Here is a 22,615-nt window from a genome sequence, read left to right as displayed (position 1 = left end):
TGCTCAGGGAACTACCATCTCCATGAGACCCAAAGTGGGAAAAAAGGATCTCCTGTAAAAACTGCAAACTCCAGGACTGTGTAACGCCTAGAGGCAACACACTAATTGTAGAAATCCCAAGCTGAGAAGTAATTTTAATGCATGGGCTCCAGCTTAAGCAAGCATAAAACTTTTTATAGGAATATTTCCATAGTCCAGGGAACATAGACTTCCATGGAAAAATAGATCTCCATCAAACATGAATTGAGGAAAACATTTTAAAACCATGTAACCAAATGACCTAACGGAAGAAAAGAGAACTTGATTTTTATTTTTATTTTATTTATTTATTTATTTACTTACTTACTTACTTATAAAGTAGACTCCACACCCAGCATGGAACCCAAAGTAGGACTTGAACTCATGACCCTGAAATCAAGATCTGAGATCAAGAGATGGCTGCTTACCTGACTGAGCCATCCAGGCACCCCAAGAACTTGATCTTTAATCTCCAAGGACTTAAGATAATAGAAAAATCCGAAAGACACTATATGTAAAACTCTCGGAGAGATAAAAGACGATATATGAATCATAATGAAAGAACAAAACACAATTTTTTAAAAGGCTCATTTGAAAAACAAAACCAAACGCATTTATACAAATGAAAATTACCCCCCCCAAAAAAATTGGAGGACATCTTTTTGTGTTTCAATCAATACTGTGGCACTTAAATATTGTTAAAAAAAAAAAAAACCTTCCTCTTGAAACTCTTAAAATCTTTTCTCATTGATTATATGACTAATTGTCCATATTTCCTTCAAGTAATTCTATAGTTTTAATTTAATTTAACTTTCCATCTAAGTCTTTAATTTACATTGATTTCACTTTGATATATTATAGGATATATTATAGGTGATTAGTGAGTTGTTCCAACCACAGTTCTTGAATAGTGTGACCTTTCTTAACTGGCTTCAGAATACAGTAAACAATTTACCTATCATCTTGACCATTCTGGATTTTTAAAACTCTGTTCCTATTTTATCTCTTCATATTCCAGTGCAAGGCCCACAGTGTTCTAAATATTTCAGCTTTAAAACATATCAAATCCATTGTTGAATGGTACAGTTTTACTCATTCAGTTTGATGGAAGCAAATAGTAATCAGAAGTGAAGAAAAGCCTAGTGCATGCTACTCAAAATGTGGGTGGCTAGACCAATCACATCAGCAGCACCTAGCTGCTTGTTAGAAATGCAGAATCTTTTGTAATTCCATGCAAATCTTAGGGGTGTTTTTCTATTTTTGTGAAAAACCCTATTGGAATTTTGATATGGATTGCATTGAGTCTGTAGGTATGGACATTTTAAGAATATTCTTGTAATTTATGAACATGGGCTGTCTTTCCATTTATTTGTGTCTTCTTCAGTTTCTTTCACTGTTATCTCATAGTTTTCAGTGTACAGGTCTTTTACCTCATTGGTTAAATTTATTCCTATGTATTTTATTCTTTTTAGTGCTATTGTAAATGAGATTGTTTTCTTAATTTCTCTTTTGGATAGGCTGTTGTTAGTATTTAGAAACACAACTGATTTGTGTTCTGGATTCTGGGGCATTACTTATCTCTATGTAAGGTCCTGTTACCTACAAACAGAGGCAATTTTACTTCTTTCTTTCTTTCTTTCTTTCTTTCTTTCTTTCTTCCTTTCTTCCTTTCTTTCTTTTTTTTAAATTTGACACAGATAGAGTTCACAAGTAGGTAGAGAGGCAGGTAGAGAGAGAGGGAAGCAGACTCCCTGCTGAGCAGAGAGCCTGATGCGGTTCTCGATCCCAGGACCCTGGGATCATGACCCGAGCTGAAAGCAGAAGCTTTAACCCAATGAGCCATCCAGGTGTCTGTATATTACATTATCTTAATCAAAACATATGATGCTGGCATAAAAGGCAGACACATAGCCCAATGGACCAAAATAAAATAGGCAGCCCAGAAGTAAGTTAATTAATCTTTAACAAGGGAGCCAAGAACATGCAGTGGAAAAAAATAGTCACTTCAATTAATGGTATTGGGAAAACTGGTTAATCACACCCAAGAGAATAAAACTGAACCCTTATCTTACTAATTAATGAAATTAATTAATGAAACAAATTAATTACTTAAATGGATTAAAGACTTAAATTTAAGATCTAAAACCTTAAAACTCCTAGAAGAAAACATACGGGAGAAGATCATTGACTTTGATCTTGACACTGACTTTTCTGGATATGACACAAAAATCAAAGGCAACAAAAACAGAAGTAAATAAGTGGGACTACATCAAACTAAAAAGCTCTGCACAACAAAGGAAACCATCAGCAAAATGAAAAGACAGCCTATGGAGTGGGAGAAAATATTTGTAAACCTTATTCTGGTAAGCAGTTAATATCTGAAATGTATAAGAAACGCATACAACTCAATAGCAAAAAAACAAACCCCACAAATAATGCAATTAAAAAATGGGCAAAGAACCTGAGTAGATGTCTTTCAGAGAAGACATATGAGGGGTGCCTGGGTGGCTCAGTGGGTTAAAGACTCTGCCTTCGGTTCAGGTCATGATCCCAAGATCCTGGGATCAAGCCCCACATCGGGCTCTTTGCTCAGCAGGGAGCCTGCTTCCTCCTTGCTTTCTCTGCCTGCATCTCTGCCTACTTGTGAACTCTGTCTGTCAAATAAATAAATAAAATATTAAAAAAAAAAAAAGACCTGTGAATGGCCAACAGATACAGGGAAAAGTGTTCAACATCACAAATTATTAGGAAAACGCAAATCAAAACCACAGTGAGATATCACCTTAAACCAGTTAGAATGGCAAGTGTCAGAAAGACAAGAGATGAGAAGCATTGGTGAGGATATGGACAAAAAGGGAACCCTCATGCACCGTTGGTGGAAATGGAAACTGGAGCAGCCACCATGGAAAGAATGGCAGTTCCTCAAAAAATTTGAAGTAGAAGTACCCAATGTTCCAGCAATCCCACGTCTGGGTATATATCTGAAGGAGACAAAGTCAGGACCTCAAAGAGATATCTGCACTCTGATGTTCATTGCAGGTTATAATAGCCAAGGTACAGAAACAACCTAAGTGTTGGTTGATGGATGAATGGATAAAGAAAATGTGTGTGTGTGTGTGTGTGTGTGTGTGTGTGTGTGAGAGAGAGAGAGAGAGAGAGAGAGAGGACACGGATTATTATTAAGCCATAAAAAAGAAGAAAATTCTGCCATTTGCAGCAACATGGATGAACCTGGAGGATATGGAAAGTCAAATGAGCCACAAAGTACGGTATCATCTCACTCAGGTGTGGAATCGAATTTTTAAAAAGTCTAACTCACAGAACTAGAGGATAGGATAAATGCTAGTTGCCAGGGGTTAGGCAGTAGAAAAAATGGACAGATGTTGATCAGTGGAATACAAGCTTCTTGTTGTAAAATGAGTAAGTTCTGGGAATGTAACATAGGCCATGGGGCCCATCGTTAATAATACTGAATCAGAGACACCTGAGTGGCTCAGTTGGTTAAGCTTCTGACTCTCGATTTTGACTCAGGTCATGATCTCAGGGTCCTGAGAAGGAGGGTCGTGAGATTGAGACCCTCTTTGGGCTCTGTGCTGGGTGTGGAGGTTGCTTAAGATTCTCTCCCTCTCTTTTTCCCTCTCTCCCCATGTTCTCTCAAAATAGTAATAGTAATAATAATATAATAATACTGTATTGTATACTTGAAATTTGCTCATAGAGTAGATCTTATATGTTCTCACTGCACACACAAAGTAACTGTGAGTTTGTGAATGTTAATTAAATTATGACCATTTCACAGTGTGTGTATATATAGACATATATATATGAAATCATCACGTTATACTCTCTCTTCATTCATATATGTGTATATATATACATATATATGTATATATATAAACTATATCTATATGTGTATATATATAGTTTTCTTCATCAGTCATACCTCAGTACAGCTGAGGTGGAGGGTGGGTAACCTCGGCCCCCTCCGCAGGTCCTGGTAGATCAGAATCTGCATTTTAATAGAAATACCCAGCAACAGTTTTGGAAGCACTAGCCAACTCACTCTGGTTTAAAGGAAACTGCTGTCCATGAGTCTCCAGGCAAATCATTTCCTACCTCTCAGTCCTGGTTTGCTGATTAGTAAAGATGGCAGATAGACTACACAGTCTGTCAAATATCTTAGTCTAGTAAATTTCTCAGTATGGAGCGATAGCAGGCAGATGGCCTGCAGGTAGAAACTGGCCTGCTGATAGGTCTCCTTTTGTCTTGACCACAGTGGGCTGATAGCTCTTGAAACTGAGCAGGCATCTTTCAGTTTGTTTCTTTTTTAGTTATTTTTATTGTGTTAGTCACCATACAGTTTCTTCACTGAGCCATGCAGCTCAGTGTGATCGGTACTGTCCAAGTGACCTTTCCATGCATTTGAGACCTTGGCTGAAGAATGAGAAATGGAGGTGAGCAATATTTCTGGGAGAAAATATTTGTAAAGTTAAATTTTTCTAAGAACCATCAAGCTTAACTTTCTATGAATTCCTAATTATAGCTGTAGCCATTATGAAACCTTTATAATAGATTCTGTACATGTTCTAGAATCCTGATTAGCTGGTCATTATGAAATTGTTTAAAATTTCCATGATTTTTTTTCTTTTTTAGTTCCCAGACTTTTTTTTTTTAGTATAACTGACATACAATGATTTAATTTTAACCTTTAGCTTTGTGTCCATAGGTGTTCGAACACTCAACGTACCACCACTGAACGTCATTGTTGGAAATGCAAATCTGCTGGAAGTTAAAAGTGAAGGCTCTTTTGATGATAGTGAGAATTACATAATGAAAATTTCTGCAGCTAGCAAAGCTTTGCGTCAAGTAAGATTTTCTTTCATTACAAAAATGTCTATTAATTATGGAAAACTTAGCATATAAGCTAAGAGAAAGAAGAGGAAATTGCACATAATCCTACCTCTCAAGAATGATTAAGCACTTCTAACATTTGGGGAATTACAAAAAAGGCTGTATAGCATTACAGGGAACACCTGTTAAGTTAAGCTTCTGCCTTCAGCTCCTGTCATGATCCCGGGATCCTGGGATCCAGCCTGGTGGCTCCCTGCTCAGCGGGGAGCCTGATTCTCCCTCTGCCTGCCACACCCCCTGCTTGTACTCTCATGCTCTCACTCTCTGTCTCTCTCTGAAAATAAATAAAATCTTAGCATTATGGAACAGAGGCTCAATGACCGAGGTTTGGACAAGACTGCCTGGTATAGATCTTAATTCTGGAGCTGTCTGTGAACTTGGGAAGGCTGCTTTACTATGGCTAAGTTTCCTTATCTACAAAATGAAGATGAAAATGATAATACCTTCTTTACAGGGTGGTGTATGAGAATTCACCGTGATCATTCAAGTAAGACATCTAAATGTCTGGCACATGGAAAATCTCAATCACTATGAACTAACAGTATTTTCCTTTTTTCCCTAAAACTGGGAAAGCATTGTAAATGCCAATAAAACATTTACCCCTTTCACTTAACTATATGATTTAATCCTTTTGATTCACTGAGTATTTTTTATACATATCCCCAAATTGTCTTTCTCATGAAGACTTTCAGCTATAGACCAAAGTGGAATTTCCATACTTAATACTCAAATGAGTCAAGACTTTGCTACTCTTGTTTTATCCCCCTCCTCCTCCCACCTTTTGGCATTTGTTTTGAGTTATTTTAGAGTGAAAGCAAACATCATGTCATTTCACTCTTAATGGGATTCAGTTTATATCTCTAAAAAACATGTACATTATCTCTCATATAACCATTATCATGCCACTGTTGTTCCTAAAACGTTGTTGGTTTTTTTTTGTTTTGTTTGTTTGTTTGTTTGTTTTTGGTATCCAACAAAACCTAGTCCATAATCAAATTTACCCAATTTTCTCAAAAATATTTTTATAGTTGTTTGCTTTGAATTAGGAGCCAAACAAGACTCACATGGTATGTGATTATTTTTTCTCAAGTGTCTTAGGTACCGTTTTCTTCACTTGCCATTGAATTGTAGAAATAAGATCAGCTGTGTTATAGAATGTCCAACATTTGAGATTCTGATGTTTGCTTCCTTGTCTCTTACTTAATTTGTGCCTCTCCTACCTCCAACCACATTTCCTTTAATAGTAGAATCCTGCATAGATGATGGTTCAATGTGTTTTGGTAAAACATTAGAAAAACATATATATCATTTTTAATGACTACAGAGTATGGGGATAGAGGTACCAGAGTCTACAACATCATCACAGTTATTAGTATTTCTACATTTAAAATTTTTTTATTTATTTGTTTTGAGAGAGACACCAAGAGAGCATGAGTGAGGGGAGGGGCAGAGGGAGACAGAGAGGGACAAGCAGACTCCCCACTGAGTGCAGATCCTGATGTGGGGGTTAATCCCCTTTCTCTGTGCTGTTTCTTATATTCCACATATGAGTGAAACTACATGATAATTGCCTTTCTCAGACTGACTTCTTTCACTCAGTATAATACCCTCCAGTTCCTTTCTGATGGCTGAGTACTATTCCATTGTATGTATATGCCATGTCTTCTTTATCCATTCACCTGTTGATGGACATCTAAGTTCTTTCCATCATTTGACTATTGTGGACATGGCCGCTATAAACACTGGAGGGCAGGTGCCCCTTCAGATCACTACACCCATAACCAGCAAGGAAATTGAAGCAGTGATTTAACAGCTCCTTTGAATAACCTTCATTTCTTTGGATGTCCTCAGGGTTCAACGTCATTGGCGTTAGTTGTCTGGGGGGCATCCACTGAGTGTTTAGTCACCACAGTCGTGCCAGTGATGAAAAACAGCTGTAGTTATCTCAAATCTATGCATCACATCCCTAGTAAACTTATCCCACTGGAAGACTGGATTAGTGGTGTTCATAAAGACAGTCAAGGTTTCAACATGATCAAAACTTTGCCGGTAAGAAACCTAAGTGGATTGTTTTAAGGGTACCTGTGATATGTTACTTTTGTGTGATTGGCTGGCCATCCCGTCTTAGCATTTCTTTCCTGACATGCACAAAACATTCCAGCTATTGGTCAATCTTCCTGTCATCTTGAGGATGTGACAATTATTTCTAAAAGGCCAACACGTCCTGAAATAATGACTTTTTCTGGTAACTCAGTCTCACCATTTTAAAAATTATTTTATGCTGTATTATGGGGACGTAATCTTGGGGCTTTTGTGCTATATACACAGTTATCTGCCATTATGTTGACTTGTCCTGGTTCCATCTTACTGGTTCCATTTTGGTGTAGTTGCCATTTTAATCTCTGCCTTGTCAGAGTCTGTGACACTTTATAAAAAACATGTATTATTATTCTTTGCTGATGAACCCAACTGACCAAACTTGAAGATTTATTTACTAAATATATCACTAAGACTTTTTATGAGGTGTTGAAACTCTCTTGCACTTCCTTTTGGTCGCTATTTTACATACTAAAAAAATTTTCACTTATTTAAAAGTTCCAAACAATTATATTGCCATGGGCTAAGGTTGTTGAAAGCCCCGAAAAATAAGGTATAGGGAGTACAGGAAGAATAGAAATTTACCCCACTGCCTGGAACTAAAAATGAAATATTTGCTTTGAATGCTTTTTCTGAAAATCAAGATTTTTAAGTTAAAGACTTAGTAAATAATTAAGAATTACTTGTTTTCTTTGCTTACTCACTTACAGATAAACTACAGGCCCCCATCGAACATGGGAATTGCCATACCACTCACAGACAATTTTTACCATGCAGATCCCAGCAAACCGATACCAAGAAATCTATTTCCTATGTCAAAGGTAAATAATTTTTGAATGTACAGACTGTACTTATTTGAATTCAAGAAATCATTCTGTGAAATGACAGATGGACCTAGCTGCAGGGATTCAATGAGAAGGTTCATTCAAAACAATGTTACATCTACCGATATGTCAGCATTGATTACTACTTGTACTACCCTGTTCCTCCTTCTCCTCTTTTAGCCCCCCTGCTCTTTTTTTTTTAAAGATTTTATTTATTTATTTATTTATTTATTTAAGAGAGACACAAAGAGAGCATGATTGGGGAAGGGGCAGGAGGAGAGGGAAAGGGAGAAGCAGACTCTCACAGAGCAGGGACCCTGATGTGGAGCTCAATCTCAGGACCCTGAGATCATGACCTGACCCAAAGTCAGAGGCCTAACCAACTAAACCAGCTAGGTGCCCCATTAGCTGTCTGCTATTTCTGGATGTGGTTTTGGAGCTAAGAACTCAATAAACAGAATGCTTCTCCTGACCTCTCCCTGGTTTCTCTTTGGATTTCAAAGGGGATTAGTGGGGTAAGAGTATCTTTTCTCAGATGAAGGGAGCCCCCAGACCCATCGCACATGTCTAGCCCAGTGAAACAAATGGTGTCCTAAAGGAAAGAAGACTATTTGATCCAACAGGGCACATTTAAGCTCCTACCAAGGTTCTGCCTAGAAAACAACCAAACCCAGCAGCCCTCTGTCTCTCTGGAATGTGGAGTGAACAAGATAGAAAGAATAGAAACCATGAGGTTGAGAGGAAGAGTACGTGATGGGGTAGTTTCTTGAGGAAACCTCACAGATACCTGTGGAATCTCTCTCCAGAAGAACACAGCTGCCTGCCTGTAGACATACACAAACAGACATTCACACCCCTTCCATGTGCATATGCATTGTGTATCTGCACACATACATATGCAAAGACATAAAATGCTTGTTTCTTTTGCTCTAAACTCTTGTCATTCCATGTAATTCAGAACAAAAGCCAAATTCTCATGGTGGTCTATCAGGTCCTTCATGACTTGGCCTTGGCATTCCATCTGACCTGATTTCTCCCGAGGTTAATTGCTCTAGCCACACTGGCCTCCATGCAGTTCTTCAAATATGCCAGACGTATTTCAAGCTCAGGGCCTCTGCAGCCAAAGGTATTCATCTGGCATGCTCCTCTGCCAGATAGCTCATGGCGCATTCTGTCACTGTCTTCAGGTCTTAGCTTAAATGTCACAATCATTGTGAGGCCTGCCTTGACCACGCTAATTAAAATTGGAAGCTGCACACCCAGTGGTACCCACTCCCTGTCCCCCTTCTCTCCTTTATTTTTCTTCAGTGCACTTATTACAATTTTCCAGATTTTACTCATTTGCTTTATTTATTGTGTTTCATGAAAAAGGTAAATTATATTAAGTCAAGGTGGTGGTTGTTGTTTTGAAATCTATTTTACTCTCTACTGTATCTTTCATACCTAGCACAGTGCCAGCCACAAGAGTATGGCAAATACAGAAATTGGACAGTGAAAGCTGCAAAACATAGCTGAAGAAGTTAAAGGGGAACTAAGTGTGAGAAAGATCCCATGTTCATGACTGGAAGACTTAATATTCTTACAGGGGCCATACTCCCCAAACTGACTTACAGATGAAATGCATTCCCTATTGAAATTCCAAATGTCTTTTTTGCATGAATGCAAAAGCTGATTTTAAAATTCATAAGGAATTTCAAGAGACTCTGAACAGCCAAAACCATCTTGAAAAACGAAAACAAAGTGTGGGAGAACCCCCACTTCCCATTTTCAAAATTTACTATAAAGCCATGGTAATCAAACCAGTGTGATAATGGCACAGTGTGATAAAGGATAGACATACATATCCATGGAATAGAATTGAGAATCCAGAAATAAACCCATACATCTGTGGTCAACTGAGTTTTGACACTTGAGCCAAGACCACTCGAAGGAGAGAGAGTAGGTTTTTCAACAAATGGTGCTACGACAACTGAATGAATACCTACATTGAATAGGATGAATTTGATCACCTATCTTACACCAGATGCAAAAATTAACCTAAGATGGATTGAAAACCTAAATGTAAGGGCTAAAACACAAAACTCTTTTATGGTCGTATAAGTGTATACCTTTGTCTCTTTGGTAAGGTGATGATTTGTTAACTATGGCCCTAAATTGCAAGCAACAACAGAGAAATAAATAAATTTTAACTCCATCAAAATTAAAAACTTTCGTGTGTGGGTAAAAGGACACTATCGAGAAAGTTAAAAGATACTCACTGAATGGGAAACAATATTTGCAGTTCATTTATCTGTTAAGGATCTGGTATCCAGATTCTCTCAAGATCTCTTACAATTCCACAACCAGGAGACAAACCACCCAGTCAGACATAGATGAAGTCTCTGAGTAGGGAGTCCTCCAAAAAAGATACACAGATGGCCAAGAAACCCATGAACAATGTTTGATTAGTTAGTCCTTATGTAAATGTAAATCAAAATCACAATGAGATATCACACCTCGCCCATTTGGATGCCTGTAATAATCTTTTTAATGGAAAATGACAAATGTTGGTGAAAATGTGGAAAAATTGGAACTCTCATCCATTGCTGAGGAGGATATGATATGGGCAGCTGTTGTGGCAAACATTTCGGCAGGTCTTCAGAAGTTAAACATACAGAATTATTCTGTGGCCCAGCAATTTTACTCCTGGCTATACATCTCCCCCCCCCCCGCAAATTGAAAATGTATGTTCAAACAGAAAATTTATACCAGCATTATTGGTAATAGCCAAAGAGGGGAAACAACCAAATATCTATTAACTGATGAATGCATAAACAAAATAGGCAATATCCCCACAATGGAATATTATTCAGTCATAAAGAGGAATGAAGTATTGCCATATTCCACAGCATGGGTGAACCTCAAAAACAATATTTGAACAAAAGAAAACAGACACAAAAGGCCATATTGTATATTTCCACTTACATAAGATGTCTGGAATAGGAAAATTCATAGAGATAGAAAATAGAATGATTAGATGGGCTGGGGGGAGGGGAAATGAAGAGTAACTATTCTTTTAAGATTTTATTCTTAAGTAATCTCTACATCTAACATGGGGCTTGAACTCACAACCCTGAGGTCAAGAGTCGCATATTCCACCAACTGAGCCAAGCGGGAGTAACTATTAATATGTACAGGGTTTCTGTTTGGGGCAATAACAGTGTTCTGGAATTAGACAGCTGTGATGATTGAACAACATTGCAAATGTACAAAAACTCACCAAATTGTACATTCAAAAATGGTTTAAATGGTACATTTTTTCTCAATAAAAGGAAGAGAAAAAGAAGCTGGGGGGCAGGATGGTAATCCTTTAAAAAAAAAAGTAAAAGGAAGAATAACATTTAAAACAAATAGAGCTGATTATCAAAATCAAAATCCAATCTCTAGGGACACCTGGGTGGCTCAGTTGGTTAAGCAGCTGCCTTCGGCTCAGGCCATGATCCCAGCGTCCTGGGATCGAGTCCCACATCGGGCTCCTTGCCCCGCAGGGACCCTGCCTCTCCCTCTGACTCTGCCTGCCACTCTGCCTGTGCTCGCTCTCTCTCTGACAAATAAATAAATAAAATATTTAAAAAAAAAAAAAGCCAATCTCTAGCAAGAGTGATCAAATAAAAAAATGAATGACAAATGGACAGTTAAAATGGAGATTTTAAATTATTAGTGAACTAGTGAATGCCACAAAGAAGGGCAAGAATGAAACGGTAGACTTGGAGAGGGTTTCGTCAAGTTCACAGCCCCATCACAACACATCTGCTGCTTCTAGGTCTCTGTCTTCATGCCTGTGATGGGAGGGATCCAGAACAGGAAGTCTTATGGTCCTGATGTGCTGCCTTCAGAATAACACAGACTTTGAAGGTTTAATACATGTTAAACATCAACCTGGCAAGCAGCTGATACTTGAGTTCAAATTACCAATCAAGGAAACAAAATTCAGAAATACCATACTTTTAGTCCATTTCCAAAGGAATTTTCCCCCTCTTACCTTCTCAGGGATTTTTTTCATTCGGGAGACAAATATCTAGCGAACATTTACTTAATCTGCAGAAATCCTGCCGCACAAAAAGCAAGTCAACCTGTATTCTCTTTGCAGAGATCTGGTAAATTCAAACAGTGCGCTAACATGTCTACTCGGGAGGAGTGTAATTGCACAAATGATCAGAAGTTTTCACATGCTGTTGCTTTCTCAGATTGCAGAGAAAAGGTAAGGTCATTTTTAATTGCCTGAAGACAAAGTATTTTCATATTAATACAAGATTCTGAAGTGTGCATTTTGATTCAATATGAAAGTTAAGATGTGGAAGTAATGTCTTATTATGACATAGAACTAAACAAGACAGACTAGGAAGATCTGGATTTAAATGTCCCTAAACAAGGTAATGAACCACCTTTGCAAAACAGAGTAATATGCGCACCACGCTGCCCATTTCGCAGCATTCTTATAAAGACACCCTAAACAATTTGTAGCCTGTCATACACTACAGTAGATTACAATGGATACAGATTCCTTCAAAAATTATTGAGTATCTAATGTGTATCAGTACTGGGAATATAGAAGTCGAAGTCCTTTAACCAAGGAGCTCGGTTTGGGAGTAGTGACAAAATAGAAGACAGTATAGTCTGTTGGTTAAGAGAATGGTTTCTGTGTCATATATTTTATTCTGCTAGTTTCAAAGCATTTAAAGGTGTATCAGATGGATATTGGTGTTTGCATTAGCTAAGTTAAATGCACTTAATATAGCTTTCAAGTAGGTCTTTTTCAAGGCCTTGTAAGACTATATCATAGCATCATAGACTCTCTCTCTCTATATATATATAGTCTATATATATAGACTATAGAGTCTCTCTATATAGACTCTCTCTCTCTCTCAGTCTATATATCTATAGAAAGAGATATGTATATATCTATAGGTATATCTTTCCATATGTAGATCTATCTATATATTTATCCTTTATGTAAAGATAAAACCATTTAATACCATATTGAACACAACATTAGCAGTGAATTATGAAGTTTGTTACATATACCCCTATAATTCTCCCCTCACTGAATTACAATAATATTTCTTGGGCATTTACTATCTACTAAACACTGCGCTAAGCATTTTCCATGATTTGTCTCATTAATTTTGAGGCACAGACAGGCCAGGTAGTTTGTCGAAGATCGCATCATTAATATGTGGGAAAGCTGCATTTGATCTCTGACCCCAGAGCCCAAGCTTCAGGAGTGTGGCTGAGAGATCATGGCTGGCCAGGAGAGAGGTGGGAGGGAGGCGGGCAAGATCCAATTCATGCGCTGCCCTGTGAGATACCAGTTATCCAACAAAGTTTGAATACCGTCTCAGCAAATTCCTGAAAGGGCCAAAAGGAAGTTACAAATTTTGTTAACACAATGTTTGTGTATTACTTTGGGAGCTCATGCTCACTCTCCTGTAAGACAGATTGTTTTTCATGTGCTGAGGAGGCGGGAACCCTAAGAGGCACATGTCATTTAGAATGGCCAAACTCTTAGAGAAATGTGCCTATTCACTCTTTATGAGGAAATGAAATTAGTCTTGAGTTTTGACATTCTTTCTTGGTATTTGAATTTTAGGTTCCTCGTTTTAAGTTTCCAGTTACACAATATCCAATTTCTTTGGAAATGTACAGTGAGGATGGACATATCCCGGTGGAAACTCCATATCTGGTTACTGTGACTGAAGTGAATAGCAGAGAAAACTGGAAACTAAGTAGGGTTTGCTTTCTTGTATGGTTATTTTGTCTTAAAATTAATGTTGTTATTACCCAGGTAAGTGGCTTATAAAACCTGTTTATGCAAGAAGCAGCCAAGAGTTGGACACCTAAATGACTGAACCACCCAGGCACCCTTCTTTGGAGAAGAATTTGAATCGACCGGCACATTGCTGTTCACTCTCCTCCTCTTGTCTCCCATGTATTTCATTATTACTTTCCGTGCCCTCAATTTCACAGCATGAAAGCATTTTTGAACAATTTGAACCATAAAACATTTGAAAGCCATTTTGTAGATGAGTAGCAAAAATGATAGAATTTGTGCTACATGTTGGTCTAGTTGTCTCTTTAGACTGCTTTTGCAATGCTACAGAGGAAGTTCTAAAATGTATGGCCAGATAGCCTATAGAACCTGTCTTCTAGGGGCACCAGGCTGGCTCAGTCCAAAGAGCATATGATCTCAGGGTCATGAATTCAAGTTTTACCTTGGGTATAGAGATTACTTAAATAAATAAAACTTGAAAAAGAGAGAGAGAGAGAGAGAGAGAGAGAATCTACCTCCTAATTTTACAAGCCAAGTTTCTTCAAAATTCTATGGTAAAATAATTTAAAAGATGCAGAATTTTTTTTTAAATAAGAAAAATGAGGGGCACCTGGCTGGCTCAGTGAGTAGAGCATGTAACTTGATTTTGAGGTTATAAGTTTGAACCCCACAGTGGGAGTAGAGCTTACTTAAAAGTAAAATCTTTGGGGCCCCTGGTTGGCTCAGTTGGTTAAACATCTGACTCTTGATCTCAGCTTAGGTTTTGATCTTGGGTCGTGAACTCAAGCCCTAGTCTGGCTCCATGCTGGACATGTAGCCTACTAAAAAAAAAATAAAAATAAGAATGATTAATCAATCAATCAATCAATAAAAATTTTTTAAAAAGAAAAATGCAATTTACCACAATTCAATTTTACCTTGAATATTCAACTCTTTCCTGTACATTTTATGTATGTAAACACTTTGATGAAATTGTTCAATCAGTACATAGATAAATACATAGATACAATTAAATGAAATTTTGATCAGCCATTAATATGTTACCAAGTATCCAGACACTGGGTATTCAGTGAGTTTTACTCTGTTCACTATATGCATTGTTGAAATGAAAATCTAGCAAAGAAAACTACTAAATATTTTGTTTTAACTAACATCCCAATTTTCTGTGGTGTGCTGGAGCCTAATGTTACAAGCTTTTGAGCACTGACTGTCAAATATTCAAACATTTCATGTACCGATTGTTAAGCCATTAGTAGCTTGCAATTAGCCATGGCAAGACTATTAAATCCACAAAAATTGGCAAATGCTACTATCAGAGCTTTTTCTCCTGTAGATCTCCTGTACCGTTTTACCACTGCAATTGTTAATCCCTGTAGATCTCCTGTACCATTATATCACTGCAATTGTTAATCCCCACATTATATATCTGGTCTTAGAAAGAATTGTAAGAAAGGCAAGAATACCCGATTGCTCTTTTAGAAAAGATTTAAGTGATCCTATTATGAAAGTTTTCTGTTACCTTATTGAAAATTATTTAGCAACGTCTAAGGTTGAATTATCTCTTTGCCAAAGATACAAAGTATGTGCAGGTTAGGAATGGTCAAGAGCATGCAGCTGGAAGGAAAGGTCAGCCTGAATGAGTCCACAAGCAGCAGCGGGTAAGGGGTAGAGGGAGAGAGAGAATCTTCAGCAGGTTCCAGGCCCAGCTCGGAGCCCAGTGTGGGGTTAGATCTCACAACCCTGAGGTCATGACCTGAGCTGAAATCAAGAGTCACACACTTCACTGACTGAGGCACCCATGTGCCCCACAGGTCTTGTCCTTCTTGACAAACGTCCCTGAGGAGATGAAATGTTAGCTGTAAGGCCTAATATTTCCTAAATATATTTTCTATATAGTCAAAGCAAACCAAACGTCTGGGACAACTTAGCCATGTTGCAGAGTGAAATCCTTTATTATACCTTGATTACATCGCACATTTTAGGCAAAATGTGAAAATAACATAAATGTGCTTAAAATACACTTCATGTACTTGTAGAACACAGTGTACCAGCAAATGTAAAGAAGTTGAAAAATTACTTAGAACACCGTCTTAATGCTCCAGTTTATAATCCTTTAGGCCTCAACTTAAGTATAAAGGTGAGTTGACAGCACTTTTGTTTTTCCTGTTTTGAGTTGAAATAAAACATACATGTCTACACTAAGATTGGCTTAAGTTTTAAAGTCTAAGTGTCCATCAATGGTAGAAACTGTATCTTTAAAATATATGGAGGGTATTTATTTTTCCTCTCTTTCTCTTGATATTATTATTTCTAAAGGTATCTGAAAGTTGAATTTAACATTAACTTAACTATTTTTGGAGTTGGTAGGCAAAACTAATGATTATTTTTAAGGTGGAGCAGAAAGGGTATTTTCAAAATTTAGGGACTAAAACGGGTTTGGTATCCTTCATCTGGACATACACAGGTATGTCTTCCAGTTCCAGCTGTCTGTAAGAACACATGAAGCTGATATAATCCAGGTAGTTGTTGCAAAAGTCAGTAAAAACAAGTGGACGTATCAAAACCATGAATACGAAGATTAGCCCAAATTATTTGTCCAGGCCATGTTAGGTTTTATGTTTATGTTTCTTCATTCTAAAAAGAAATTTCAGCTATTGTCCTTCTTCCTCCATTTTTATTTTGATACACGAAGTAGATGCCCAAGGGCCTTAGGAAGGAAATTGGATTTTTCTATGCAACACCTATAGGGAGAGTGGCTCTACTGTGTATTTTAGCGTAAAGAAACATTCGTGTCTGTGTTGCTACTGAGCAGGTGTGTTTTTTCCACAGGGCTCTGAGCTTTTTCACTTCAGAGTGTCCGTAGTTCCAGGAGTCACTTTTTGTAACTTAGTTGAAGAATTTCAGGTACAGTAAATGCATAAGGTACTGGTGGGGTGATGGCTGGGGAAGTCACATGACAAGTGTCTGCAAGAGACACGAAAGAGGAAAATGGTGTAATTTGGGTGATGGACAAGGCCTGGAGACAGGGGATGCTGGAGAACAGGGGTGACATTGTCAGTAATGATGAAGGTAGTGTGTGTGACCCGTAGCAGGACCCATCAACAGTGGGAAAAATTTAGAAAGTGCCTGTATTTGTTTATGTTCTCTCTCCATCTTCCATTTTTAACTCCGTTTTCAGACTTTTACCACCTCTCCTCTCATGCCATGTCCCCAAAGAAACATATGTCTATAGCATTTTAGTTTCCATTACAGTCTTCCTGACTATCTTCATTGTTCATTGAATTCATTGCTAAAAGCTATCAAGATCCGAGATTTGGAAACCAAAATCAATCTCCCCGAATTACCACATGATGTGCAATAATTCAATTATGCTTCTTCATATAATGACATTTGCTACCTGTGGGGGAGATGGGGTGAGAAGGAATGTGGATTTGATTAAATTGATTAATGACTCACTCACTCATTATCAAATACTGGTACCACATTATCAAAAATAAAATCTCTCTCTCTCCCCTTCCTCCTTTCCTTCCTCTTTCCCTCTCCCCCTCCTCCCTATTTCCCCACCCCTCTCCTTTCTCTATCCTGACCCTGCCCTAAGGCCAGCCCCAGTAATGGATCCATGCTGCTGTAAATGTGTTCCAGTTAACTAACTGGAATTTAAATAAAAACTTAAAAAACAAAATAAAACAAAACTGGTGAAAATAGTCTTTCAAAAAATAAACAAAAGGAAAAAAAAAGCATAGCAAAGACTTCAAAATAAACCTGTAATATAAATACCACTTCAGTTCTGGAATAACACCCTGAGTAACACAGGAACCAAAAAGACACAAGAGCACAGCCAAAGTTTTGAAACTGAACTGACACTGGAGCCACCACAGAGAGTAAAGCGTAATTTGATCCGAACTCAACCAGTGTGGCCAGCTGCTAAAACAAACAAAAACCCCAAAGTTTTCCAGAGAATTCTTAATAGGACTCAGAGTCTCACAACAGAAACATCTTAAATGTCCAGGATAAAATCCAAAATTACTCAATATGCCAATAACTAAGAAACTATAATCAATCCTCAAAAGAAAAGACCATAAGCAACTGATGGCAAATGAACTGATCAGACAGACGGATGTTTTAAACCAGCCATGATAACCAGGTTCTGTGAGGTCAAAGTAAACACTTTTGAAATGACTGAAGAGGGAAAGGGAAGAATTCTCAACAGAGAAATGGAAGCTATAAAAAAGAACCAAATGGAGAATTTAGAACTGGAAAATACAATATTTAAAATTTAAAAATCACTGGATAGACTTGCTAGTGGAAGAAATATGCAGAGGAAAAAAAATTAGTGAATTTGAAAGCAAAACACTCTGAAGAAAAAAAGACTTTTAAAAAAGAATGGCCTCAGGGATCAATGTGACAGTATCAAAAGTCTGCCATTTATGTCCCCAGAGTCCATGAAGGACAAGAAAAAGGGAGTGATGCAGAAAAAGGAAGGAGTTGGAAGAAGAGGAGGAGAAGAGGGAGAAGGGGGAGGTACCATAGGAGGGAGGTGCGGGAGGAGTCCGAGGTAAGGGGAGAGGAGGAGTGTAAAAGGGGAGGGGAGGGGGAAGAGAAAGGAAGGAGAAGGAGGAGAAGAAGAGGAAGTAAAGGCTGAAAATGTCCCAAATTTGGTGAAGACACAAATTTACATATTTAAGAAGCTTAGTGAATCCAGAGGAAGATATAGAGATTCTGCCTAAACATACCATAATCAAACTATTAACAATAAAAGATAAAGAAAAAAATCTTGAAAGCAGCCAAAACAACAACAACAAAGCCATGTAAGTAAACAAGAATTTGGATGACTGCTGATTTTTCCTCAGAAACCATGGAAGCTAGAAGAAAGTGGCCTGACATCTTTAATATACCACGAACAGGGGTTAGTGGGGAGGAAGGACTGCCGATCCAGAATTCTGTATCCAGTGAAATTATCCTTCAGGAATGAAGGAAAAATGAAAGCATTCTTAGATGAAGGAAACCTAAGATAATTCACTGTTGGCAGAATTTCTCTTTTTTAAAAAAATACATAAAGAAGTTCTTCAAGGCTGAAAAGAAGTGTTAACAGAAGGACACAAATCTTCAGGAATGAAGGAGGAACCACTAAAATGAATAAAAGAAAGATGGGAAGTGATTGTACAGTGAACAAAGGAAGAGAATCATTAGGAAAGAGTAGAAAAAGGGTGTAAGTTTCTTGGGACTGCTGCACCTGCTTTTGAAAGTAGCCTGAAACAATGGGGACTTTTGTGCACCTTAAAGGACATTATTGGGTAATTGACAAAATTTGAATAATGTCTGTAGATTAGAGAACAGCATTGTCTCAGTGTTAATGCCTTGATATTGGTAATTATACTGTGGCTATTTAAGTGAATTCTCTGTGTTTAAGATACACGAAATGAAGTATTTTGGCAGTAAAGTGACATTGTGTCTAGAAGACACTCTTCTTTGATTCTGGGGTTTAACTTTTTTAGACATGGTGTGGAATATTTGGATAGTCAAAGAAGATTGGAAGGGAAACATGTGAGGAAAAACTGTTTTCAAAAATTTTAGAGGTGGTAGTTTAGCTGGTGAATACGGAATTCAGAGGTGATACAGGTTTCTACTCTTAAAAAGTAATGGACGGCTTAACTGAACAAATGAGATGTTTCTAATGTCTGGTATGGTGACTAAAATTTTATTTTATGTAAAAAAAAAATGGGTAAGGAAGGCATTCTGGGTTGGGAGAACAGCAGCAGAAACGACACAGTTAAGAGAAAGCATAAAGCTTATCTCTTAAGTGGCTTCAAAGTATGCATTTGGCTGGGATGGAAGGTTCTGTACAATAAAGTAGGCTGGTTAGGGTCAAACTGTAGGAGAACTTAGAGGTCATTAACTTTAGAATGTTCCTGTCAGCAAGAAGAAGCTATTAAACATTTTTGAAAAAAGGTGTTCAGGGATGGAGACATGATCTACAACAGCCCAGTCAGAGTGAATTACAGGAGTTTTGCTCCAAATGCCAGGACATGGATTTCTTGATGATAATGAAAAAAACAGCTTATAGACCCAGGAACTGCTGTCAGCCATGAGGACTGTGGGGACTAAGAGGAGAGATATCTAATGCTAAGGAAGCTAAACAGAAAGATGGAAACAAAACCCAAATAGACATGATTACAATGAGCTGTTTCCTCTGGCTCGTTCCAACTTCAGCACAGAAAAGAAATTTCACTTTTGCGATTACAGGTAGCATACATTTGTCTCTCAGTGGTTGCAAATGGATTAGATGTTTCTTAACAAAGCTAATTATCCAAGCTCTTCTGATAGTCTGGCTTAAAAGGAAGATTTTTGTTTATATGTAGTACCACCCTGAAGACCACAAGTACCATCCTGAATATCACATTCAATATCTAATGTTTTCTATCAAATTCCCAATAATTCCAGTACCGCTCGGCACACACCATTGGCCGTGCCGTACACCAGGAGATGGCTAAGCAAGCTGATCCATTACTGTGTGGGTACTCATCTGCCCAGCTGGGAAAAAACAGTTTTTCTCCACTTTCCACACCATTTGGCCCGAATCACCCTTTCAGCTCTGCTACTTATAACATCCCACTTCTGGCACCAGTTCCATATGGTCAAAATTCTTTTCATTGCAAATAAAGCAGCCTCACTTTTTTTAAAAAAAGTGTTTTATAGACAGACAGGTGTCTTACAAAGATGAATCTTGCACTGTTATTATGTCAACATCGATTGACAGCACAGAGAGGGGGCTGAGTGGCTTGTTTATGCAAAGCGAGGTAATAAAGCTCATGGTAGCAGTATTAAAAATGGAATGGAAAGAATGTATCTCAGAGAAATTATGAAAGAATCGATGGCATACAAGGGCTGGTCCTCAGAAAAAGCATACCTCCTCTGGTTGCTGGGAGGATGGTGGTACCTTTAACTTGAGCTCTATCTTTTTTTTTTTAATTTAATTTAATTAATCAATTAATTAATTATTAACTTGAGCTATATCTTAAAGCAGTTTAACGATCCTTAGCATTTCTCCACATTTGCCACTGCCCTATTTCCACTCATCTCTACTTTCTTCTACTTCAAAAATGTAATGTAGCTTCCTACTTCACAGAGAAAACCTAAGTCACTGGTCTCGAACCATCTTACTTCCTATATACCCACCACTTGTAGAGTTAATGGAAATGGCACCCTCCCTTGCCTCTAGTCTCTGAGAAAAAGATACCTCCATGCCCCTCTGTCCACAATCCTGTCTCTCTTCTAGGCACTTGTTTTTATTAGTTATCCATTCAGGTATAGGAAGAATTTTGAATCTACGGAAGTTTCCCTATGCTAGTACATAGGGGATTTTCTAAAAAGATGACAGCTTAAAAGAGGACTTGCTTATTCCCTCTCCCTGGAATGCCTGTTCTTCTCCTTGTCTTCTGGGAACCCACTTACTCTTCAAGACCCAGCTCGGGAAGTGCATTCCCCGGTCACCCTGGGCAGTTGGCAGGCATTTCCTGTTTTCCCACAGAACTCTGTCCCTTCCTCATAATTGAATACAGAGCATTCTCCTGCAGTGTAAGTATCCTGCAGACCCCTGGGGTTAAAGACCTAGGGCAATAGAATTTATATTCTGTATTGTGTGCAAATGTGTACTTGCCAGATTGTCCAGAGATGGGTTCTAGGTTTTGTGGATGCTGAATGTCTGTGTGTATCTGAGCAGAAGTTTGCTAATTTGATTAACAATATCTCCACTGTTACAGAGATCCTATAAAATTCAGTGTCTCAAAAAAAAAAAAAAAATCAGTGTCTCAAATGACTAGATCCAGGAAGCTGAAAGACTGTGCTTTTTCTGTTGCAGATTTATGTTGACGAAGTTCCATTGCCATTTCCAGGACACACACTGATAGCTGTTGCAGCGGCTGTGGTGCTGGGGGGACTAATTTTTACAGCATTTATGTTCCAGATACATAACATCCACCCAAGTGATATATGCCAAAAATTTATGGCAAGGAACAAAGTGAACTTGTCAAATTTGAGCATCAATCAGATGGCTCATAGGTGAAAATCTGAATAGTGAACCAATGATAATCACAATCTTCTCTTAATGTGCTGGTTTGACAGGACAATTCCTGGAACAATATTTAAAAGTGAATATAAAAACAAGGCAAACAGGATCACCATTTATAACTCAAATTGCTATTTGTCAATACATTTTCCATCCTATTTTCCTATTTTTAATATGTGGAAAATTTCTTCTGTTAACGCTTACATGGAAGATTTTTCTTGAGGTTTTTACAAAACTATAAAATGATAAACATCTCTGTGTAGAATTTGTTTCTGTAGTTTTTAGCTTTTATTGACTGGAGTCCATTCTGTGGGATCAGGACACCCGAGCCTTGCTCTGTTGGAGAAGGAGCATGAGCAAAATGCAGTCACACCAGGGAAAGGCACATGGGGAGAAGGCCCAGCTGCAGGTGCACTAGCAAAGCTTCATGGGAATGAAAGAGAAAGCCATCTGGGTTTCTTGAAGCTCAACTTCAAAACCAGATAGTAGTACCTAAAAAGAGGGAAATGTGACACCCCCCCCATTATGGGGGTGTTGGAAGAACACTGGGCAAGGTATTTGTTTACAAACCTATGCACAAGTGTGTGGAATTCCCAAAGATGTACTTCTGTGTGTTCTCTCCAAGCCATTCCCAAATAGTCATTCTCTCCACCATTCCCAAATAGTCAGAAGATGGCAATACTTTCCAAGACCAGAGCGACTCTCTCTTGGGAAAGCTCAGGAGGGGCGGAGGCACAGTGCTGTGACAACGTCAGGAGAAGGTAAGCATCTAGTCCAGAAGAGCCTGTTTCCTCCTACACCAGGAACCAAAAAAAAAAAAAAAAAAAAAAAAAAAACAAACTACAGAGAGGACTTGGTTTCCACTTCAGGGGAGTCATTATCATGGTCACT

At 38.0% G+C, this 22,615-nt stretch overlaps 1 protein-coding gene across 4 annotated transcripts in view; it reads left to right on the top strand.

Moving 5' to 3' along the window:
* CATSPERB (cation channel sperm associated auxiliary subunit beta) overlaps nucleotides 1–21,978 on the top strand; it is a 123,979-nt gene extending 102,001 nt beyond the window's left edge. For 2 of the 4 annotated variants that reach the window (XM_082733949.1, XM_082733948.1), the window contains 8 exons: nucleotides 4,745–4,884; nucleotides 6,781–6,978; nucleotides 7,737–7,847; nucleotides 11,980–12,090; nucleotides 13,480–13,615; nucleotides 15,696–15,796; nucleotides 16,489–16,563; nucleotides 21,518–21,978. In XM_082733949.1, coding sequence (XP_082590075.1) covers nucleotides 4,745–4,884; nucleotides 6,781–6,978; nucleotides 7,737–7,847; nucleotides 11,980–12,090; nucleotides 13,480–13,615; nucleotides 15,696–15,796; nucleotides 16,489–16,563; nucleotides 21,518–21,721 — 1,076 coding nt within the window. In that variant the 3' untranslated portion in view covers nucleotides 21,722–21,978. Of the gene's footprint in view, nucleotides 1–4,744; nucleotides 4,885–6,780; nucleotides 6,979–7,736; nucleotides 7,848–11,979; nucleotides 12,091–13,479; nucleotides 13,616–15,695; nucleotides 15,797–16,488; nucleotides 16,564–21,517 lie in introns of those variants that run through there. The other 2 variants (XR_014312572.1, XM_082733950.1) reach the window with 2 other exon arrangements.
* Nucleotides 21,979–22,615: the final 637 nt, after the last annotated feature.

The sequence above is a fragment of the Mustela nivalis genome (assembly GCF_964662115.1).
Source record: "Mustela nivalis genome assembly, chromosome: 6".
Taxonomy (NCBI): Eukaryota; Metazoa; Chordata; class Mammalia; order Carnivora; family Mustelidae; genus Mustela; species Mustela nivalis.
This window is presented reverse-complemented; position numbering and strand designations above follow the sequence as displayed.